Source organism: Syngnathus floridae, chromosome 13 (genome assembly GCF_059516105.1).
Source record: "Syngnathus floridae isolate MCC-2025c chromosome 13, RoL_Sflo_1.0, whole genome shotgun sequence".
In the NCBI taxonomy this organism is placed as follows: Eukaryota; Metazoa; Chordata; class Actinopteri; order Syngnathiformes; family Syngnathidae; genus Syngnathus; species Syngnathus floridae.
Window position 1 is genome coordinate 7,609,550 of NC_142425.1, and position 22,947 is coordinate 7,632,496.

The 22,947-nt window shown below is 39.7% G+C and overlaps 2 protein-coding genes across 5 annotated transcripts in view; one reads left to right on the plus strand and one right to left on the minus strand.

Annotated features, from left to right (window-relative positions):
- The first annotated feature begins 497 nt into the window (after positions 1-497).
- On the plus strand, positions 498-17,445 carry usp13 (ubiquitin specific peptidase 13). 2 transcript variants are annotated; one of them, XM_088395064.1, is made up of 21 exons: positions 498-904; positions 2,292-2,417; positions 3,618-3,678; positions 5,208-5,329; positions 5,915-6,057; positions 6,464-6,648; positions 7,066-7,163; positions 7,245-7,435; positions 7,564-7,635; positions 7,919-8,024; positions 8,837-8,962; positions 9,114-9,267; positions 9,498-9,672; positions 9,746-9,834; positions 10,588-10,710; positions 12,118-12,141; positions 12,457-12,600; positions 14,628-14,800; positions 15,790-15,979; positions 16,170-16,254; positions 16,646-17,445. In XM_088395064.1, the coding sequence occupies exons 1-21, from the start codon at positions 794-796 to the stop codon at positions 16,740-16,742; spliced, it is 2,595 nt and encodes an 864-aa protein (XP_088251190.1). In that variant the 5' UTR covers positions 498-793; the 3' UTR covers positions 16,743-17,445. The 2 variants fall into 2 exon arrangements, with proteins under 2 accessions (XP_088251190.1, XP_088251191.1); XM_088395065.1 differs by having other exon boundaries at positions 7,919-8,012.
- Positions 17,446-19,006: 1,561 nt separating this feature from the next.
- The window catches only part of pex5la (peroxisomal biogenesis factor 5-like a), a 46,898-nt gene continuing 42,957 nt past the window's right edge, over positions 19,007-22,947 (minus strand). For all 3 annotated transcript variants that reach the window (XM_088394528.1, XM_088394527.1, XM_088394526.1), the window contains one exon: positions 19,007-22,919. In XM_088394528.1, coding sequence (XP_088250654.1) covers positions 22,718-22,919 — 202 coding nt within the window. In that variant the 3' untranslated portion in view covers positions 19,007-22,717. The remainder of the gene's footprint in view (positions 22,920-22,947) is intronic.

The following is a 22,947-nucleotide window of genomic DNA, read 5'->3' on the forward strand; positions in this document are numbered from 1 at the left end:
CCACATCTGGGCTAAAACGAGATTTCTCGTCATCATGCCGGGATTTAAAGTCATCATGATGAAAGCGACTATTGATTATAGTGACTATTGAATGTTCCCCTGCCCAATGTTTATAACAATAACATTTTACATTCCAAACCATTCAATGCCTTGTTTAGACACACATTGGAATTTAAACATGACAAATGTCATTAAATACAGACGTAAAAGCGGTTGAGATTGAGAAACTGAGCAATTATCCTATCCATCTATTGTTGTAATAACACGGATGGCCACTACGGGGCAAGGTCGAGCTGCATGAATTTATCGGCGTACAAAACAGTATTACCTTTATTTATGTCGTTAGCAAAATATAAATGTTTCTAGTAGCTTGATTTATAGTTTACACAGATAGAGTGATAGTGTTTTTATCCTTGCACCGTGTAAATCGCATCCTTCCAGTGTAGATGGTCACGCGGTGTCGTAGTAAGCGTGGGCGTCTGCACGAATCACCTCCAGACGTGGGAGTGGCTCCTGTGCAGAAATGTTCCCACGCGATGCTATGTCACGCTGGAAAACAAACATACGTCGAAGCCTCCGTGTCTTTAGTATATAATTCCGCCTCCTATATGATTTTGGTCATTTACAGTATCGGCATCACGCCCCCGCCGCCGCTGTTCCCTTCCACCCTCTCTCCAATGGCTGGAGGAATGTAGTCTTGGTTGGCCACTTTAAAAATAGCACATCTCGCCTCTGAGAGCGCGCGGCTCCGGTGGCTGCCCTGCACTGTGCTGCGAGGAGTGGGGATGCCAACATGGCTACAGACCTCGGCGAATTGCTGGTCCCCTACATGCCTACCATCAGAGTGCCCAAGACCGGAGACAGAGTATTCAAAAGCGAGTGCGCCTTCTCCTTCGACTCCCCGGTAAGTGTGCGCTTTATTCCGTGGGGAGGTAAAGGTGAATCTGGAACGTATTTATTATTGAAGCTAAATGGATGTTTACATGTGAGGAGAGGAAGACAGGTGAATGGATCCGGAGGGGTTTTCCTTGTCTTTGTCAGGCCGCACATGAGCGCATCAGGCCCCGTTGCGGACTGGTGCAATCTAGCCGCACCTGCTTAGTTGCCGGTTTAGTTGAGATTCATCAATTTGATTTAATTTTTTTTCAATTAAACAGCAACCTAATCTGAAGTCAAGGTGTATCACACAAATTTGTTATTGGTAAAAAACACTTGTAGGCCATCAATATAAAACAGCCAAATATATATATATATATTTTTAAGTATGGAGGTATTTGAGCGCTTTTATCACGTGATTACATATTCTACCAATTTTGTGGAACAACTTCAATATACTCTAGTCAAATGTTGGGTAAAGGCCAACCTGTATCGATCAGTGTTATGATGATACTGAAATTGATAGCTCACGATGAGACTGATGGATACTGATGAGGTTCTCATCTGTATAATGAAAAAACCTGTGGCCCTTGCATAGAGCCTTGGGGAACACTACCGGTAGCTATCGCCTCAGTTTACATCATTCAGATTCTGCAAAGATGACCTGTGACTTGAATTTGTCAGAAGGAGCCACAGTCTTCCATTGAATTTGGTACAAAACACTTCCAAAGCCGTAAATATAAAATAATTTAATGCAAAGGAAACCGGTAAGTAAATGAGCACGCCTTTTTGTGCTGTATGACAGGGTATTACATTCTTAAACTCAAGACAAGACTGAACATCCTTTTTATTTTTTTCCAATAATTTTCAATGAGCGTAGAGTACTACCCGTCCTCCGAAAAAACATCCTTGACGAGAACACGTTCAAAGCTCGCTCAACTGTTTTTAAAGGTGACTCAGCTGTCTGGAGTTCATCATGTTAGCTCGAGGATGGCTTTATTTTTAGCCTTGCGCTGTTCAAGCTCATATATCACTTTAGGCCACTTAAAGGTTTATCACACTGGTCCTTTACTTGTTTCACATTTGGGATATTTTGGAGGTTTTTTTTTGATTGGAGAAAACAGTATGAAGATAAATGACGGTGTTTTAAAAACATACTTGAATATGAGTGACGGCTAATTGTAGACTTGTCTACAGGGATATGATATGTATTTCTATATATTTTAAAGTTGAATGATTTTACATTTTATGCATCCACAAAACTGAGAGAAACATGAGAGATTTACACACTTCTATAAATTAAATTATTTTCCCCCACCGTCAAGCAAAAAAATGTAGTCAAATAATTTTATCTGCTGATGTCTCATTACTTTTTCCCTCCTTTTGTGTGTCTGTGTGTGAATGTGAATGTGCAGGAATCTGAGGGAGGCCTGTATGTGTGCATGAACACATTCCTGGGCTTTGGACGAGAACACGTGGAGAGACACTATCGCAAAACAGGCCAGAGTGTTTACATGCACCTCAAGCGACACATCAAGGAAGTGAGTATATTCCTTGTGAGTCAAAGGTCATCCAAATTTCTTCTGTCCATACGACTCTTTTGTCGCTGCTTCATCAATATAATGTTGATTAAAAAAACAAAGCAAACGGTGGTTGTTTTTAAAGTGCTTTATAAATACAGTTGAGTTGACTTAAGATGCTCATTAGTGAAGTATTTCATATTTTTATAATTTAGCATTGTTTTGCTATTTCAACTTAGATTAACTCAAAAGTTACAGTAGTTTGAAAATTAAATGTTAATGAAAATGAAATGGTGAGTGGAGAATGTTTAATTTTAGTTGGGGGATTTTTATTTTATTTTATTGCATATTATAACTATGTCACAGTTGACCTGAAAGGTCACTGACTTCATAGAGTTCAATGTTGAATTCTGGGATCGTTGATGTTGCATGTGTTAATAATTGTAAAAATCTAATTGCTCTTATTGCCCTTGGACCCAAACTGAACCTTCTCATCCCGCGTTTCTCTTGACGAGTCTATAGTGGGCACCAGGGGTCTAAGCTTCCGCTGTTTTTTCTCACTGGCTCTAATTGCTCCCAGATAAGCTGTGCTTTGTAAAGAGCTGCTATTTTCATGCCTGGATGTGGAAACAGAAACAGCTGTTCACATTCTGCAGGCTCCCATGTCTGCTTTTTTTTTTTTTCTCCTCTCATGATTACTTTTTTTGTCACAAGTGTGTCAGCATTCTTTTGGTTTGTTTGTGTCCATCCTGTTTAATGAACCGACCAACACGTTAACATGTCTTGGCCTGATGTAAAACAAACTAGTGCCTCTTTTAATTCACCCATTGAGGGTCAGACCTATGCAACCAATAAAACAAAACAACTGTGGACCACCTATATTCAAAAACAATTGGCCTGCCTGTCATTGTGCACAGGAGGAAATGGAGTTGAATTAAAAAAAAAAAAAAAAAGTTCGAGAGGAAAATATATATGAAAGAACAGGACATCTAATGTCTATTATTTCTATATTAGTAAGAGTGTTTGACCATTTTTTTATGCATGGCATAGGGGTTTTCCCCTAAGCTTGTAAGCTGACCTCACCCCTGGACAGGCCAGCATCTATTTCCAACTACAAAGTAACAGTGTCAAAATCTAAGATCTTTAGCAAACAATACTACCTCACATGTTGATTTAATGAAGTGTGTGATATAATAGCTATTTGTTCTTTTCCCCCCTCAGAAATCCACAGGAGCTGCAGGAGGTGCAATTCCCAGGCGACGGAATGGAAAAGTATTTTTAGGTAAGTTGTATTTGCGTCGCAAACTTTGCTTGAGGAATCACGGTCGTTAGGTCATGAAGCACAACATCAACACAACTCGGAATTTATAATTATTCAACCAGCTTTGATATATCAGAGCACTGCAATATCATCATTATGAACTGATGAGCATTTCCTTTCATTCCATATACAGAAATATGAAAAGATGAATGGAATAATTTAAAGAACTTTAGTTAACCAATTAAACGATTCATTCACACTGAGTCGTTTAACTAACGTGACGAGTGGTTTTCATATCTGCTTCATAGTCAAGAGGTTCTGGATTCGAATCTAGGCTCAGGCCTTCCTGTGTGTAGCTGTGTGTGGCTCCGTGTTTTGCAGATAGTTTGGCTTCACCATTCATTCCAAAAACAAAAATGTTAATTTTATTGTTATTATTCATTATTATTATTATTATTATTATTAAATGATCAAATATGTGATCAATTTACCAAAATGCAACAGCAGGTTATGTACTGTATGTTAACAGTCTATGGTTAATTTTTTGTACATTATTATTATTAATATTATCATTATTATTATTAAATGATCAAATATGTGATCAATTTACTAAAATACAACAGCAGGTTATGTACTGTATGTTTACAGTCTATGGTTATTTTTTTGTATATTATTATTATTGTTATTATCATTATTATTATTATTATTATTATTATTATTATTATTATTATTAAATGATCAAATATGTGATCAATTTACTAAAATAAAACAGCAGGTTATGTACTGTATGTTTACAGTCCATGGTATCATAGCTGAAAATATTTTTGTTCCACCACACATTTGCTGTAATTTCAGTGGTCTGATCAGAAGTGCCACTGAAGTCATTGTTTGTCGCTGAAGGCGTGAGATATTTGCCCTAATCAGACTCCTCCTCTACCTCCCGCATTCTAAATATAGGCCGTTTATATGAGGTTAGTAACTGTTCTAAATCAAAGTGCCACATGCGCAGCCATTGCTCAAAGGGTAGTAGGTTTACAGTGGGGCCGCCTCGTGTCTCTTGCTAGTTCTTCAGCTGCTGCCACCTGTCAACCCACCCTGCCTCCCCCTCGAGGCTGACACACTTCTATTGCCGCTATGACGTTGCTTGGCAAAGACCCTGAATCTAGCCCCCCCCCTCATCCTCTCCGCTGGAGGAGGAATTCCTTCCATTCAGCCCAAAGACCTCGATGTTGACTGACATCTTAAGTTCTTGTACACTCATCAGCGCCCTCACAAATAGTCGTTCTTTGCTCATCCTCCTTTAAGTATTAATGTTGTCATCCAGTTTATTTACGTATGTATGGGAATGGTCTGCCCCATACCAGTCCTCTGAGCCAATCCATCCTTTTGTTGCTTCTCCGAGAAGTTTCCATGATCTCGTTGGCCATGAGTCATTACACAACTTTAGGCTGCTCTGTGGTGAAAGGTGAAAATGTTAAAAACAAAATCAACATATGATTGAAAGGGTGACGAGAGCAGATTGACTGAACATTTTCTTCTTCCTTTTAAAGATTTAGAGCTTAACCGTGATTTTAACGGTGAGGACTATGAGTACGAGGACGAGGCCAAGCTTGTAATATTTCCAGACCACTTTGAGATCGCCTTACCAAATATTGAGGAGTTACCCGCTCTGGTCAGTGAGTTTGGTGTGTTTTGCATGCATATCAACAAGAAGGGTGCACTCAGTGGATACCCCCCCCCCCCCCCCCCCCCCCACACACACACACACATACTCATCGAGTGTCCATTCTAAAATGTACACACTGTTATTGTATTACAATCTTTATAGGCTGCCTTGTGTTACGTATGTGCATACAAGCACCGGGGAGACACCACTGAATGCACATACTCTTGGTGGCCATAATATTTGGTACACCCGCTCTGTGCTTACGGATCCAATACAAGCGTAGTAGAAATAATTTTGCCTTTGCAAATTTCATTTCAAATGTTTTGAATGAGGGCTTTTAAAAAGGTGTACCACAAGGCCTGTTTTATTTCTTTTCATGCATGGTAAATAAATTATGATTTCCCTGTAATTTGAATGTCTTGCATGTTTTGGTTCTTGGTCCAAATCATTTGTTTTTGGTGCTTTTATCCTTCAAGACATCTTTTTTTTTTGTGTGCTTTCATGTTTTGCTATTTCTCACTGGAGCAAAATGTCAAAATGAAAAATCAGCTGATGTGTGACTGGGCGTCACCTCTCTTCCGATCCATCCAGGTAACCATCGCCTGTGATGCAGTGCTCAATGCGCCGTCAGCCTATAAAAAACAGGAGCCAGAATCCTGGGAGGAGGAGATTCAAGTATCCAGACACGCCAGAAGCCTCAGACAGCTGGACAATGGAGTCAGAATCCCCCCCAGGTAGGACAACCATCAAGTCACATTGAGGGACTGATGGGATCTTCTCGATCTTCATTTGAGCCCTCATATTTTCCAAAATGTTGACTTTTTTTTTCCGGGGAAGAATATAAGTATCGTGAATCAGAATTGACGTTTCATGAAGCCCCACCCGAGAAGTAAATGAAGAAGTTCGGCTCTGATGAAGGTCTCAATAGAGTGCTACTAAAGTCATGACATGGTTGTTTATTCCAAGATGAAAATGTGAATTTTAGAAAATGGAAGGATGGATGGATAGATATTGATGTACTTTTCTGCCAGTTTGAATTTACAGAGGGCTTTTATTATCAAGTTTTTTTTTTAACAACCACGTCTCCGCTTAATTAAATGGCAACACAACAGTGACCGCATTGTTGTTCCCTGCTGGCAGTGGCTGGAAGTGTCAGAAGTGCGAGATGAGAGAGAACCTGTGGCTGAACCTGACGGATGGCACCATTCTCTGCGGGAAGTGGTTCTTTGATGGCAGCGGTGGGAACGGCCACGCTCTGGACCACTACAAAGAGACCAAACACCCGCTGGCTGTCAAACTGGACACCATCACCCCAGATGGAGCAGGTTTGATCTCTCATCCAATCCAGAAGAAAGCTTGTCTGTCATCTCGTGTGATGCAAACCGTTTTAATATCTATTACGTGAATGTTTCTTAAACGTTTTACATCAAGGACTAGCTAAAAAATTATTAAGCGCTCGTTAAGTAACACCATCATGACCATCATTAAAATAGTCGTGCAGTAGGACCAAGTGTTCATTGAAAATGATTCATATTTAAAAAGTGCATTATACTATTTTACCCCATCCAAAAGGTAATTATTTATTGTCTGAAAAAAAAAGAAAAGAAAAATCCCACCAATTTACTCTTCTGTAATGCAGCACTGACACAGAATGGCAGAGATGAAATCAATTTAGTATTTTATTTGATGTTGTACGAGTTTGGAAATTCCACCATCTTGAGTAAGAAAACTCCTGGTTTCAGATGTTTATTCGTTTGAGGAAGAGGAAGCCGTGTTAGACCCACAATTATCGGATCACCTCTCCCACTTTGGAATAGACATGCTACAGATGCAAAAAAAAGTAAGTCATGGTGGTGATACACGTCACATTCTGTCCGCATTTGAAAAGTCCTGAAATGTGGTGCCTTCACTGCCCCCTCAGACAGAGAATGGCCACCACACAGACAATAATGCTCGGCCACGCGTCAGCGAGTGGGAAGTGATCCAAGAGTCGGGCATGAAACTGAAAGCGGTGTACGGTTCCGGTTACACGGGCATCAAAAACCTCGGCAACAGCTGCTACCTTAGCACAGTCCTGCAGGTTCTCTTCAGCATCCCAGACTTCCAGAGGATGTGAGTTGCCTCCAAACAAGAAGTGTGTTATTGTTGTGGATTCTTCAAAGTCGAACACAATCCAGACACTGGCCCAAGATGTTTAGTTGAAATTAGAAATGGTGTTTATCATATATTTGGGTCTATAGGTATGTTGGGAACCTTCAGAGGATATTTGACTATTCACCTCTCGACCCCACACAGGACTTTGCCACACAAATGTAAGTGACTGCAGTTTTTTTTAAAATTAACAGGATGGATAAATCAAGAATTGAAATTAAAAACAAGTACATTTGCAAAATTCCAAGATTAGGCTCATCAAATTGAAGCCGTTGGATGCATTCAAATACAAAACGAAGGCGTGACACTGGTTAAATTGAGTTCAGATGTTATATACAACAATTAAACACAAATTGATTTTCTGACAAGTGAAGACGTCATGTAAAAATAGAACAAAGAGTAATTTTATGCTGTTCTATTTTGAACTGTGTTTTTGTCCAACAGGGCTAAAGTGGGCCATGGGCTCCTCTCAGGCCAATACTCCAAACCACCCATGAAATCTGAACTCATTGAACAGGTGATGAAAGAAGAATACAAGGTATTAAACCGGGTATGTTCAGCTCCACAACTAGCATACTACTAGCCAATGTCAGCCAACAAAGCAGCAAAACACTTTGACAGAAATGCTATGCAAGATATGTGTCAACGAGTCTCTTTAGCAATTCACGCAGTCTAATTTTTGTGACACAAAGATGGACAAATGATTCCATGCTTTTAAGAATGTGCTGGGACTGTCTTTCTCTCGCTCTGAAAATAGCTGTTGGCCACCATGCCACATTTGCAGCTCCAAGCGCTTCTGTAGACAGCTGTCACGGTTCCACTTGCACCTTATTTTATTTTGCTTTATTTATTTTGTTTTTTTGTTTCTTTCATTGCGTCGTTCCTTCTCTTTCTACTTGCTAGCTCGCTACTTCCATTGTCTTCCACATGAGTCCTTTTTTGACATGGAAGACAAAGTTGAGCCAGTACTGTGTCGTAGAAACACTTTTAGAACACTTGTTACAAGTGTTTTTAACAATCTTTCCACTTTTGCACACTTATTTTTTTACCTTATCTTTCCAAACACATTTTTCATGGCTGTCAGAATGTGAAAAAACATTTAATCATTATAAAAGCCAGTGAGCCGGGAAGTGAATTTGAATTTGAAGTGAATTTCGGCATTGGCCATTCAAATGTAAAATTACTACTCATCTTTTTTTTGAACATCTTTTGAACATCACTTCTGCCAGTTAGCACTTCTCTTATTAATGTGATTGCTCATTTCAAATGACCCCCATTTCTGAGTGCAACCAATCAGGATTGGCATGTGGTCTTGTTCAGTCACTGCGTCTAAATGCTGATTTATTTATTTTTTTCTTCCAGCACCAACAAAAAGGCATCTCCCCCCGGATGCTGAAGTCTCTGGTTAGCCGGGGACACCCGGAGTTTTCCTCCAACAGGCAACAAGATGCACAAGAATTCTTCCTGCATATGATCAACTTGGTGGAGGTGAGTTGCATTTAATCTCCACGTTAACCTATTGCTGATAAATACTCTCAAGATCAAAACAGACCTTCCCTGTAGTAATTAATAATTATCAGTAGTGAAGTTAATATATGGAAAGACATGAACGCCATTGTCATCAACTGTATATCTGCAGAGAAACAGCACGAGCTCAGAGAATCCAAGTGATGCCTTCCGTTTCCTGGTGGAGGAGCGAGTCCAGTGCTGCCAGTCACGCCGGGTTCGATACACTCAGCGGGTGGACTACTGCATCCAGCTGCCAGCCCCCGTCGAGGCCGCAACCAATCGAGGTAAATTCTAGATTCATAGGGCCCAGAATTGAAGAATTACATTGGTGTCTTTAGATCCAATGTTTAATTTGTTCCTCTACCATGCTCATAACTCAAAATATTCACGCCTGTTGGTATTGTCAAATTACCTGTCTATGGGTGTTGCTGCAACGTTTTTGTTCCAATATCAGTATTTACAGTATTATCAGACAGTTTCAAAGCTGCTAAAATTGTTCTTTTGGTACTACCAGAGGAGCTGTTGGCATACGAGGCCAAGCGGAGGGAAGCCGAGGAGAACATGCGAGCCCCCCCTGAGCCGGTGAGGGCTCGCATCCCTTTCACCGCCTGCCTGCAGGCCTTCACTGAGCCTGAGAACGTGCCAGACTTCTGGAGTTCGGCGCTGCAGGCAAAGTCAGCCGGAGTCAAGTAAGCTACCGGCGTAATATTTCTATCCTCAATTTAATATGCTTTAATTTCCTGTCATTTTTCCCCCCCCAAGAACATCCCGCTTTGCCTCATTTCCCGAATATCTGGCAGTCCAAATAAAGAAGTTCACATTTGGAGTTGACTGGGTGCCCAAGAAACTAGGTAACTGTTTGAAGGTTTATTTGTTCACACAAACGTATTAAGGACCAGATTTGCATGAGGATGAACTTTCACTGAAGTCTTAAGGACTTACCGTCGTGTACAATAGCAATGTTCTAATGCGGTGATTCCCTGCGAGTGGGTAAAGTTAGATATGTGTGCTGTGGAAAATTATCCACTTTCACCCAATTGGTCTGAAAAATGTTTTATTTACTCCAAACAATTTATCTATGTCCTGCCAGTGACAGGCCGAACAATTAAATGCATCGTGTAAATCGTCCAACAGAGGGCAGCACTAAGCTATGAGTCTGCACATCATACTGAGGAATTGAGGAGATACTTAGATATTTGGTTCGGCTTAAGAATTTAAGAAATATGTAACATCAGAAAAACAAGATGCGCTTATGGTTAGCATATTTAGTCAAAAAGTTCTTTTATGGAGTTGGCATGTTGTTCTTGTACTTGTGTGGGTTTTTTCTTCAGGTAATCTGGTTTACTCCCACATCCCCAAAATATTTTAGGTTCATTTAAGACTCTAAATTGTCCATAAATTGGTGGGAAAGTGAGAAAATGCAAAGTCTATCTATGTCACTGGGTCTACTCTGCCTCTCACCAAAAGTCAGCTAATCAACAAAAGCAGTCTAAGAATTGGATTGATGGCTAACATTTAAAAAAAAAATCACCTGTATTTATGTACCATTATCAACAAGAAAGATGGTTTTATTTATACGTAAAACAATTCAACTTTATGTGTAGATTTGGGCATTGACGTACCAGACTTCCTGGATCTGAGCCGTCTGAGGGCCACAGGGCTGCAATCAGGTGAAGAGGAGCTTCCTGACCTCATGCCGCCCATTGTGCTGCCTGAAGACACCAGAGGTATTCAAATACACATATTGTATACATTGTTTTATGCCACTACTCTTCTTGAATTTGATAAACGATTAGTCATCAATTAATCGATTGCACATCTTGTGAGAACATCAAGTTTCGTTGGCGTTTTAAGGCTTATTTTCAGAGGAAATTTTCGTTGACCTCGTTCCACTATGGAGGTCCTATTGTGTTTTCGCATCACTTGCAATAATCTGCTCAAAGGCATAGTTGCTGTTGCCTGCTGTATGATTAGATTTTTTGGGGACAAAATATTTGCGCACTGTCGGTTTCCAGATTGACGCTGCTTTATCTGCTTGCAAACGCGCCCCCGATGCTTTCCACGGGTTGTGATTTTAATAACGGTATTGTTCCTGGAGTCGCTCGAAAAGTTCAGCCGCATCTCCCGCTCAACGTCCACATAAATATTTTAGAAGGCACAGCGTGTTGAGAATGTTCTCCAAGAAGGAGCAGTGAAAACGTGCAGCAGCTTGTCTTTTGTGTACAAAATCACATGCTGCACAGGTTTGCATTCATGTTTTTTTTGGACACCAACACATTCATTTAAAAGGACCAAATCATAAAAAAAACTGCTATATAATTTTTTATTCTATTTTATTCTGAACTGACATACCAAATAGTGCTTGTCAAATAGTCAGCCCACTACTTGGCTTATTTCATTTATTTAGTTCTGTACAATTCTAACCATTAAACAAATCAACCTTTCATAAAGATACCCCACAAAATGGTGCACTCCTTTGGAGTTCACTCTCTCTTTTTCCACAGAATGTTAATGTGGTTTGAGCAATGAGACAAGAAATAGTTTAGAGAGAACAAAATGTTCTTTTTCAGCACTTTGGCTGACTTATTTAATCCCCATTTGTATGATGACTTATGTCTGCTGCAAATGATCCACTGGCCCCATTGTCCTCATGTTGGCATGAGCAGTGATTAATCATGTTGACCCTACTGTCTCTCCCGCTCCCCGAGACTTTCGCGCCTCATTGAGCACAAATGTTTGCCTTATAACCCGTTTTATACACATTTCTTCCTGGTAATAGACAATTAAAACTAGCAGTGAGGTGAAGTATTTTTTTCTATATTTTCCCAATAATAAATGTATTAATGTAATAAAACTAAAGTTACTGCAGGGGATCACATCAATGTTTTTGCTGTTTTTGACTTTATTGCTTTCATTGTATTGTCCTAAATCAAACCCAACATGAAATCCCAGCATTAGAATATTAATGGGAGCTAGTTAATTAGGCTGTGATAGTAGCATTGCAAGCTGTGCAGCATTGTTTTCATATTCATTTATTCAATCCATGTATTTGTAATCACTTGATCAACAAAGGCATGCAAGCGCATACGTATACGGAAACGGTGTGTGATTCATCCTTTTCCCCTCTGTTCCAGATAACTCCATGAGCTCCTTAGATTGTGAGTAAATTGCCTCGCCTCTCATTAACACGAACACACAATGAGCCAAAGCACTGAGCGTGCATGCCTGAGCAAGTGCACAACACTTTTTTTTTTGTTTGCGTACGTGCTCCATGATGGATCGTTGTGCGCTGAAGAAACATCCCCGGGGCTCATTGTCTTCCGGTCTTTTTGCTTAATGAGGTCCAATGAGAGAGAGAGAGTGAGCGAAAGCGAGAGAGGCCGGTTGCTATGACGCCAGCAACTGTGAATGAGCAACCGTGTGTGTGTGTATGTTGTAAGTTATTGATGGCGGCACTCCGTTGTGTCCCTTAGCTCCGGAAATAGATGAGGCAGCAGTAATGCAGCTGGCAGAGATGGGCTTCCCGCTAGAAGCCTGCAGAAAGGCCGTCTACTATACTGGCAACATGGGTCCCGAGATGGCCTTCAACTGGATCATAGCCCACATGGAGGAGCCTGGTAAGAATCTTGCACTCAAAGTGGTGAATAATTGCAAACATGAAGACAAACTGCAAATTTGTGTAGTAGTACAATCGTAATCACTTTACTCATTTTAAAAAGTACATTTCGAAAAAGCAATCAGTTTTGGACCCAATTAATCAACATTGGATCATTTCCTACGACCTTGCAAGAACAGCAAACTCCCATCTGTGCATTTTCTCAGCCTTTCATTCATTTGAATTTAAATGAAGTGACACCAGAGGTCACATATCATAATTTCATAGCCTTTCTATATCCAGTAAATGTCAAAGTTGCTCTTTTTTTGGGGTGGGGGGAAAATAAGTGTCACCACAGTTCTGCCAAAAGCACTTGTGCAGCAACTGTGTCAGCTCTTCCACCTCCTCCAGGCGTGAGGAAGAAATACACAGAGACAAGGCACGTTTATTGGTATGGGGCCTTTTAAACTCAAAGGTAATTCAAAGTGAGAGACGAGTCAAATCTTCGCCGGATCAGGACAGCTTTTGTGTACTCTGCTTGTTTATCGGGGCACGTGTGTCCGTGACAACACCATCAAGTCTGTCAGTGCTTTTGCAGCCGTGATGTTCCTGCGAGGCCTGAACTTAAGTCACTTTTATTACCTTTGGTGCAGGGTAAAAGGCCTCAGGAGTGTGTGGAAATGAGAACAGCCTCTTGCTTTTAAAGTTGAAAGGAAAGCGATGCAAAATGGTCTGCTTAAAGACTAAACAATGTCATTTGAGGTGGTGCAATATATTTAGGGATAATTTGCGGGTTTAAGAAGCGACTATTCGGCCAGGTTGATCCATTTTCAACTAGCATGCATTTTCAATTGTTTGAGAAATCAACAAATAACAAACTACTCTTGTTACGCCTCTTTCTGCTCTGCAGTCTGGACACAGCTAAAATTAGTGCTGTGTCATTTTGCGGGGGGATTTTTACGGCAGACATCAATTTTAAGTACAGAACTATAAAAGAAGTGCCAATGTTTGCGTCATTCCTGGCTTCCTTCAATCTCAATTGCCTACAAAAAGTAATGAGCGGAGAAGCCCTAAGGTACTTTGAGTGGAGCTTGGTAATCTTTTCAATCAAAAAGAGTTTTGGCGATTGAATCACATGGGAATCGTCAATAATGACAAAATAATAATAATGACAAAAATAATTGCAGATTTGGAAAGTATTTGCCCTTATCTTTAATCAGACGCATTACTCTATAAAAACTTAGTTACTTTTCATCACTATGACCTATTGCTAATAAAAATTAAATTATGAAGGTATTTTTGACCATTATTTCATTCTATGAGGATATATTGACAAAATCAATGGAACATCCTCATCAAAATCTATGATTTGATGCAGATTTGTATTTTTTTTGCCAAGCCAAAAACCGGGCTACCATGGTAATCAATGCTGTGAAATATGCACGTTAAGGCAGAAGGGTTTCATCAGAAGTTGAGTGGAAACGAGCAGTTTAACAGACATTTAACTACTCTTGCAAACATGAGCCATTTATTTATTCACCTCTTATGTTTTCTGGCAGCTCGACAACACGTTGAGTGGCTACGGAAAGCAAGCGAAACAGGGAGATAAAGGCATTAGCGGGTAGATAAGGAGTTTGCCTTTTTCTTTTATGGCAGCAAGATTAATGAAGGCTGTTTATGGCCCTTCGTAATTACAGTCCCAGTGTCCTTGCTGAAGGGCCACTTCACTTTGATTTTAGTCTTGTGTACAAATGCCACATATATAAAGAAAGAAATAATTTCTTTTTGCGTTTGAAGATGCTTTATTTGCAAGTTCATTAATGTACACATTGTACTAAAGTATTCTAACTCTATGTTGTGCTACCATGCCTCCTTTATATTGCATTTATTTGTTTTTGCTAATTTGCATATTTTTTAAATGATCATTTTTGATGGGGTTTTACACTATCTTGACTTACGAGTGTCTCTCAACTTGACTTAAGCCGTGAACCCTACTTGTGTTTGATCATTCATTTGCTCATCAAATCATCGACTTCTCATTTTCTCCAGACTTTGCCGAGCCTCTCACGTTGCCCTCCATGTTGGGTCAGGACCCTTTCAGCAGTGCAGATAGTCCCGTGGCCGCCACCCCGCTGGACAACTCTCCCCCCGAGGAGAGCATTGCCATCCTCACTTCAATGGGCTTCCCTCGCTCTCACACCATCCAGGCGCTCAAAGCCACGGTCAGTCAGGTGTCCACTTTCGCTTTTGCAAATGCAATCTAATTTTCTCATTTAAAAGTACTGCTTGGCACCAACTTGTCACAAGGGATTATGTTGAAGTGAATTGAGGAGCTTTATCCAGTGCTTTGCTACCATCTTGTGGTATCTATGGCGGTAATTTTTGGAGGTGCACCAATTACTTGCAGCAGGCCAACTGGCTCGAGGATGTCATTTTTTTTTGGCAGTATATCAAACTCATTTCAAATGGGGTTGAAAAATATACAGTATGCGTGTGTTATTAGAGACTATTAGCGAGCGGGCTAACAAATAAGTTGATTTAAGCAGGACAAGAAATAGAGTATCACCTTTAAAGCGTTCGACTTTGGAGGTTCTTCTATAATAATAATAATAATAGTAGTGGGGTTGTTATTAAAGCACGGAAATAGAGCCAAAGCATACTGGACTTGTTTGGCTTCTTGCGCTCCCAGTATGAGCGCACAAATAAACACATATTGCTTTTAATTAATGTGAAGCTGGAGGGGGGCTCTCGCCACTGAGGTTATTATTAGCCCTAAATAAGGAGGAGGTACTTTTTTTTTTTCTTCTTCCCTCAGCCTCACTGACCTGACTAAGCCATCTTACACTTCTCCCTCATGCACTTCGTGGATGCACATCTCCAGGAATCATGGGTCTATTTTGGATCCCTTAAAAACATCCTCATGAGTGCCACTGCAAATATTTAGAGTGGGTCCATTTTGTGAGGGTCTACCTGAAAATGGGTGAAAGAAACCCACTTTCATTTCATCATGCCTTTGATGATAGCGCCTTAGAATGTTTGAGTTTACACTGCTGGGAAATTGCACGGCATCATAATGTGATATTCGAGTTTGATAACATATATTGAGTTAAAATTGTACAATTAGATGTCAGTGATTAGCATGCCTCCTTTACATGTTAAAAAAAGTAAGTAGAGGTATTTTAAATGTATTATTTGTGTTTTTATTTTGAAGAATAACAACCTTGAAAGAGCGCTGGACTGGATTTTCACCCACCCAGAGGAGGAGGAGAGCGACGCCCTTTCCAACATGGCTGACACGGAGCCCAATGACAACGCTTTCTCCAATGCAAACTCACACAGCGACTCCACATTGTCTCCAGACAGGGACACGTCGGGACCGCGTGTCAAAGACGGACCGGGACGTGAGTCGATGACTTTCTTTGGTCTCCATTCATTTTGTATGAAGAACATTTTGCACACGTACGGAATTAGCGAAATAGACCTTCACATTCATATTATGGAGTATACCAAGTGAACTAATGGAAGTAGTTGTGTGTGCCTTTGCTTTTTGCTTCCATTTATTGTAATGCGTGTCAAATTTTCTCACCTCAGGTTATGAGCTCTTCGCCGTCATCAGTCACATGGGAGCATCCACAATGTCTGGACACTATGTTTGTCACATTAAAAAAGAAGGCCGGTAAGTTCAGAGATCATACAGTTTTTCAAATATATTCGTAGTTATTATTTTATTTGGATTTACTTTTCAAAATAAGACCCTATCCGTTTTTTTTTACCAGTCTTCTACGGCTTATGGGTTTGCAATTATTTGAAACTCTTATGTCTTAACTTAGAATAATTTATTATCGCTCTTCGCTATCTGATGAAAATAATGAAAGGAGACTTTAATGCTCACAATCTGGATTTTATCTACAAGACTCCGCTTCAGAGGTAACGATTCACTGTGTTTGGAAAAGGTTAACTAATCGTTGATGCACAACAAAGTTCCATCTGTGACGAAAAACACCCCCCAGAAATAGTCCACCTAAGATATTGTCATAATATGATGACACGTATCCCTCTCTCCCCAGGTGGGTGATCTACAATGACCACAAAGTGTGTTTATCAGAAAGGCCTCCAAAAGACTTGGGCTACATCTACTTTTACCATCGACTATCAAGCAGTTAAGGTGATCATCCATCATCTCCCCTTAAACCAATGAACCACAGTCATCCACCTGGGAGAATGGCTCCCAACAGTACCCACAACCTCAGTGGTAACCATGGAACCGCCACCTCACACCATCTACCCGCCTTAACCATGAGGTCAGTGAGGAGCAACTCTGTTCACAAAGGGAAAGTCATGTGCTCTTATACTAGCGTTTTGTTCTGTTGAGTTTCAATGTGCTTGTTGTTGTCTACAGTCACAACAGAGGGACATGTGCAATGTTTGGTGCCCAAAACGTAATGCAACATCTCATCCCACTGGTACCATTTCAGATAATGTCAGTATTTTCCAAAAGGTACATTTTGTATATGTATTGTAATAAGTAAAGATACTGCCAGAGCTTTAACGCCAACACGTTTTGAGATGTCAAAAATGTGCAATTGGATCATTTCTTTAGTTTATTTCGGAATCGGAATATATAGTGTTTTTTTTCCCCCAACTTTGAAATTGATAAATATTCAGACACTGGACAAAGAATTCCTTCTTTGTGGATTTATAATAGCTCAACACTAACCTTATTTAATTAGCTATCGTGTCACGTTTAGTAACAAAAACTCAGCACTGTAAGAGTTTTCAAAATTGAAGTATTTTTCTCCACTGAAAGCACTTTTTTGTAACAAAAATATTTTGCACCCCAAACACAAGCAGAGTCGGAAGTGAATGTGATTGTTTAAAATATCAACTCCAGTCCAAGAGAGAAACTATAAGTGATGTTGAGGTCCTTGCAACTTCACTTTAGGTCCTTTGTAACGGATTAAGCCAATGCCACTGCAGTACACAAAAAAGAATGTTTTCTTCTGCCTGCAATATTTTTTCATTTGATTCATCTATGCATATCGTCATCAGTGTTTATGTCCAAAGACATTTGTATGCAGTACAACCAAACCTACTGGATTGTATAGACCTGAATGTAAAAATTCAAACAATAACTCAAAACATCTGTTGGTTTTAATACGCTCAAGGTAAGACTCGAAAAGATTGGACGCCCTATACCAAAACGGTTTGTAATTACCTATTGATGCCACAAGGTGGCAGCAAAGCATGACTTATGTAAAAAAAAAAAAAACTCCTCAACTAACTCCGATGGTAATTTTCCAGGCTGAACCATTATTATTTGGGGGTTCACTGTACACCGACCGTATTTCCGTTGCTCAAGTTTGACTTTCCGATTTTCCAGGAATTTGTGGGGGAGCATACAGTCATTTTTTTTCGCACCGTTTTTTCAAGATTTAGCAAGATTTGTTAAAAAAAAAAAAAAGTGTTGTCCTTGGCCTCCTCAAGGAAAGTGTCTCATCCTTAAAGCGAGTTCTGCTGATTTTTAGCCTTCAGTCATATTCAAAACTTGATATTCATATTTCCCAAGAGGAAAGCCAATTATCACAATATCAGTCAGTATAGCATCTCAGGTTACTGACATCTCTCCTTAAGGGCCAATATAAGATTTCAGCGGTGCTTCCCTTCAATAATGCCGTGCCTACAAAGTCCATGAGCAAGTTTAAATGCAGTCCATCGCAACGTAAAAATCTGGGTAATTCCCCCGGCAGTGAGGAACTGATCAAGCATCTCTATGCAAGTCTGGCATTTCCCACCCACTGTGTCACATGGTTGGTTGTCACGTGGATCAGTGGCCGCCCGGTGACGTTATCTCCAAGGTGTCGAGTGATGAATGTCTTCTTAGCTTCTGTTGTCATGTAATATTCTGTTAATCTCCAAGCAGCCGATTATGTTAACGTGCGTGTACATTCTGTCTGAGCTTTCCCTTCCAGCTGTTGTTCAAAATAGGGTTTAGTTCATCTCCACTGTTAGCATGTGCACTAATCATTTTAGTTATTTGCATTGTAAGATTATACTTTGCTGGGCTTTCTTTTCATATAACTAAATGTTCAAGTGGTTCTCTGTTGCCTTTTTTTTGGAAACAGATTTGTGCCAATTCAGTTTTCCTTAAGAGATTGTTTTACCTTGACTTTTGAAATGTATGCATTTATCCAGATATGGCTTAGCCGTATGTGAATAGTCATGCCAATATGTTCATTGGCACTATTTACTTACGATGTTTGGGTAATTTAATAAACAACATTTTGTCCACTCCTGTCCTTTGTTGGCCAGTGTTTGACATAAATTTGCATGAAAACAAGTGAGTTGAATATTGATCAACTCCCACCCCAATCACTCATTTGCAATTTTTATCTTCAAGAACACAAAGGCACATCCGTATGGAATTTGTATCACAACAGTTTATTTTGAAAAGATTACTTTCATAATGTTCATTTTAAAGGTTCTAATGCGGTCATTGTGATTATACAGGGAGAGTAATATGCATTACAGTGTTGAACTAAATGGATTGTTTAAAGCGTATTATTGATTAAAGCGTATCGTTTCAATGTCCTTCATACATGTCAGATGCATAGCTCAACAAAATACAAAAATGACTTTTGTACACTTCAGTGAAGTAAAAAATACCGATAAGTCTTACAAACCCCAACCATTTATACCTTTGACAAAAAACTTAAAAGAACTTGAAAGATGTTGAGGCACATTTATAGTTTTTTGATAATCATAAGGCAAGATAATGATTATTGAATTAAATCTAGCCCAATAATTTGGTGACTAATTCATCACATGGGTAAATAGGTCAGTGAGATAAAATGGTTGTGAAATTTAATCAATTCTCCAAAAATATCAAATTGCACATCTAATGGTAATGAAAGGAGGACAAAAAAATAAAGGATTTAGATTCATACCCAAACGAAGTATTTGGGCCAAATTGCAAGAGTTTATTATTAATCATGAATTTCAAGGATTAAAACATATTTGAGGAGATACTATATCGCTCTAATGGTTGGGGTTCGTAAAAAACGTCATCGGTAGTCAAGTCATATGGTAATTCTAAAATTCCCTAACAACACATCTGCTTCATAGTGTTTTTTGTTCACTAGCTGTTTCATTCTAACCAAAGCATTTTACAGTATATAGATGTATGTATATGCACTTTTTTGTCAAGGGTGCAGTTTTTAAATTGCAAACATATCTCAATGAAATGTCATATATGCTGTTACTCGGACTAAAAGAAAGCAGTTCCACGTTGCCCATGCATACAAACTCAATGTAAAAGAATCCAGCATGCGCTCAAGCTCGTTTTCTTTCTCAGGAGCATGCTTTATGATAATTCACCTGAGTGGCTTCAACGAGTCGCTTCTACCGACACTCAATGCAATACAGTATGCCATCGAAGGTTTCTTTAAAAAAATAATTTCTTCATTTCAAGCAAAAACAGTAGAGGCCTGCAAACCTCTATCAGAAAACTAGATTTAGGATTTTGTACATTTGGAAACCGACATCATTGTTTCAGTTTTGATACACAGTTGCATGAACAGGTGGTGTTTCTAAATGACTGCTGTCTATTGAAGGAAAAAAAGTTATTTGGAGGCTTGTACTGGTCCTGCTTTGTCCAACAAGCCTGGCGGTCGTGTGGGCACCTGGCAATGTCAGCATTTAGGACAGTGTGGAGGAGGCCAGTGAAAACAAACAGATCTGGTGGCCAGCTGTGACGCAGAGGCACAAAAGACTCATCCAAAGCCATTCTGCCATGTGGCCTCATTTAAGTGTAACATTGAAGTAACAAGAACAGTGGGTGGAAAAAAAACATTACAAAATATTTTTTGGGGATCATAAAACCCTCTCTGGTGGTCTCGCCTGACCATCATTTTTTCTTCACACACAAACTACTTCCCGCCCCTGACTTGTTTTGGCTGTATATGCTGTAGCAGCATGCACAGAATATATGGCGTGTCCTCAAGTTAGTAAAGTCAGAATTAAAATACTTTAGTTTTATTAAAACCATCTCAGCACTAATAAATAAATAAATAGATAAATAAATAAATGTAAAAACATAACATTGGCAATTGCACAAAAGCCCACGGCGTCATTGGAAAAAATATGTTGCATTATGGGGAAAAAGGTTTTTAGCTTTTAGCCTATGTTCTACCAATACGCTTGAATGGCTTTATCAAATATGTTCAGAGAACTTTGTCAATCTACTCCAACGACTTTATCTGTATGTTCGAAAGACTATTATTACATACGTTCAAACGCATCTGCACAACAAAACTAGTTTAAATGAATTTGCAAGATGTAGAAACGACATAGCCCGATCAAAAATGTTCACTCAACATTGGCAGTTCAAAGTGAGGGCTGGCGTAGGTGCATCAAAAAAAAAGAAAGGTTTAACATTTTAAGAAGCAAAACAGATATTTAGGTTTTAATTTTTAGTTCAATGTTAAGCAAAGAAGCTGGTCCGAGCAAAAAAAAAAAAAAACACAGGTGTCACTTTTTACTGCCATGAAATTTAACTGATGTTATTATTACAATGTTATTAGTGAAATTTCCTGTTCTTTGACAAAAGGTAGCCCGCATGATTTCAAGCAGAAAATCAGCAGTACGGTTGTGACGTAATTTTGATATTTTTGGTGCAAACAAGGACAAAGATGACACTGCCATGGAACACAACGTGGCACTACAAAATGAATTGTGTTGCGTTTATCTTCAGATTTGGGTTTATCTCCTGTTGTTGTCTCGCACCGATTTCCTAATGAAATCCTTGCCCTTATTCAACCCACGACCACACTGCTGTATGATTGGAAAGAATAATAACTGGGCTCTGGCTTCCCCTGATAGCATTCTTAGCATTTTTCTAACGTCCGATAAACATGAAATATGACCTTTTGCATAGAATCAGACCTCCACATCTTCAGCTTGGCAGGGTCGCTGCCACGCCTGTTAAATAGCCAAGTGTTGGGCTAAACGTAAAGGAAGGCAGATGGAAGGTTATCATTTAGTCCATTTGGCTGAAAATAAAAGTCACAGAGTGACTTTCAAACAATAGTGCTGCAGAGGACATGGAATGTCGGGTATTTGACTTTTCTGGATTCATAACCATGCTATTTTTTATCTTTTTTTATAACTAAAACAATTCCCACCAAGCAGTACCACTTCCAAACCTAAACCTGAACTGCACTGCTTGGAAAAGTTAGATGATGCCTGAAGATAAAGAAAATGTTTAAAGGTTTAGAAGCTGAAACACAGTACGGAGTGATGACATTTTTTTTTCCTCCAAATTTGATGCTCAGCCGAAAAGTTCTTAGGACCATCATTACATTAAATTGAGCAAAGATTAAAAAAAAAAAAGAACAGTTTCCGGCAAATGAGAAAAAGACAGAATCCAAGTCAGAAGATAGCAATAAATCAAAGAAAGTGAAACTGGTCTGGTAATATAATATATAGGATGCAATGGCTTAGTGTTTTTGTGTTGCCATAAAAATAGTATCAATAAATCTTGTCGGCATGCTTTTGAGTAAGGCTTAACACAACCTGGCTTGCACATTCCACTTGGACTGAGGAGGTTACCGGTTTGTCTCAAGTGCAAAAAGGGAAACATTTTGAAAAGTCATGCGGGAGCATTATTCCAAGCCGGCAAGAGAAATGTGAACTTCAGGATATATGGTGCAGTTGTTTTCATTTGCTCACTGAATCCACCCGTGAGTCTTTCTGAGCGAAAGCTTTGTTTTCCCAAAATCTCGTCAGTTGTGTGCAAACAGCAAACTGTACATGACGTTCCCTCTGTGAGATCACTCCCGGTTCAGCTCTGTTCCAATGACTGAGCCCGTTTTTAATTGACAAAATTCTCTAAGGCATTGCTCGTACAATCTTCGCCCACCCTTGTGCTCTTCGGGGTGCTGTGCAAATCCGTCACAAAGCAGTCACTTGGAAGAACCTGTCCTCAGAACAGCTCCAAGTTAATTGGGGTGGACGACGTGCATAAAAAGAAACGGAAAATCTCCAGCCTTACATCTGATGCATTCTGATGTGTCCACTTTGGGCTTTGAGCTACTGGCTAGACGAAAGATGAGGAACTGCAGTTGTCATTACCTTACTATTCCTCATATGTCTAAGTTAAAGGCTTTCATGAGAAGATCCAGGTCACCGATGTTTGCAGCCTGGAAGAGTTCAGGCTGGTCCATCATGGACAAAGCTATCCTGAGAGCGGCCCAGATGTTTCCGGACATGACCTGGTGGGACTGCTGTCGACTCCGGCTTTTCCGCTGAAGACTGAGGGCCGTCAGGAAGTTGCTGGCCGCTTCTCTGGGGAAATAAATGCATTCACTCTAGT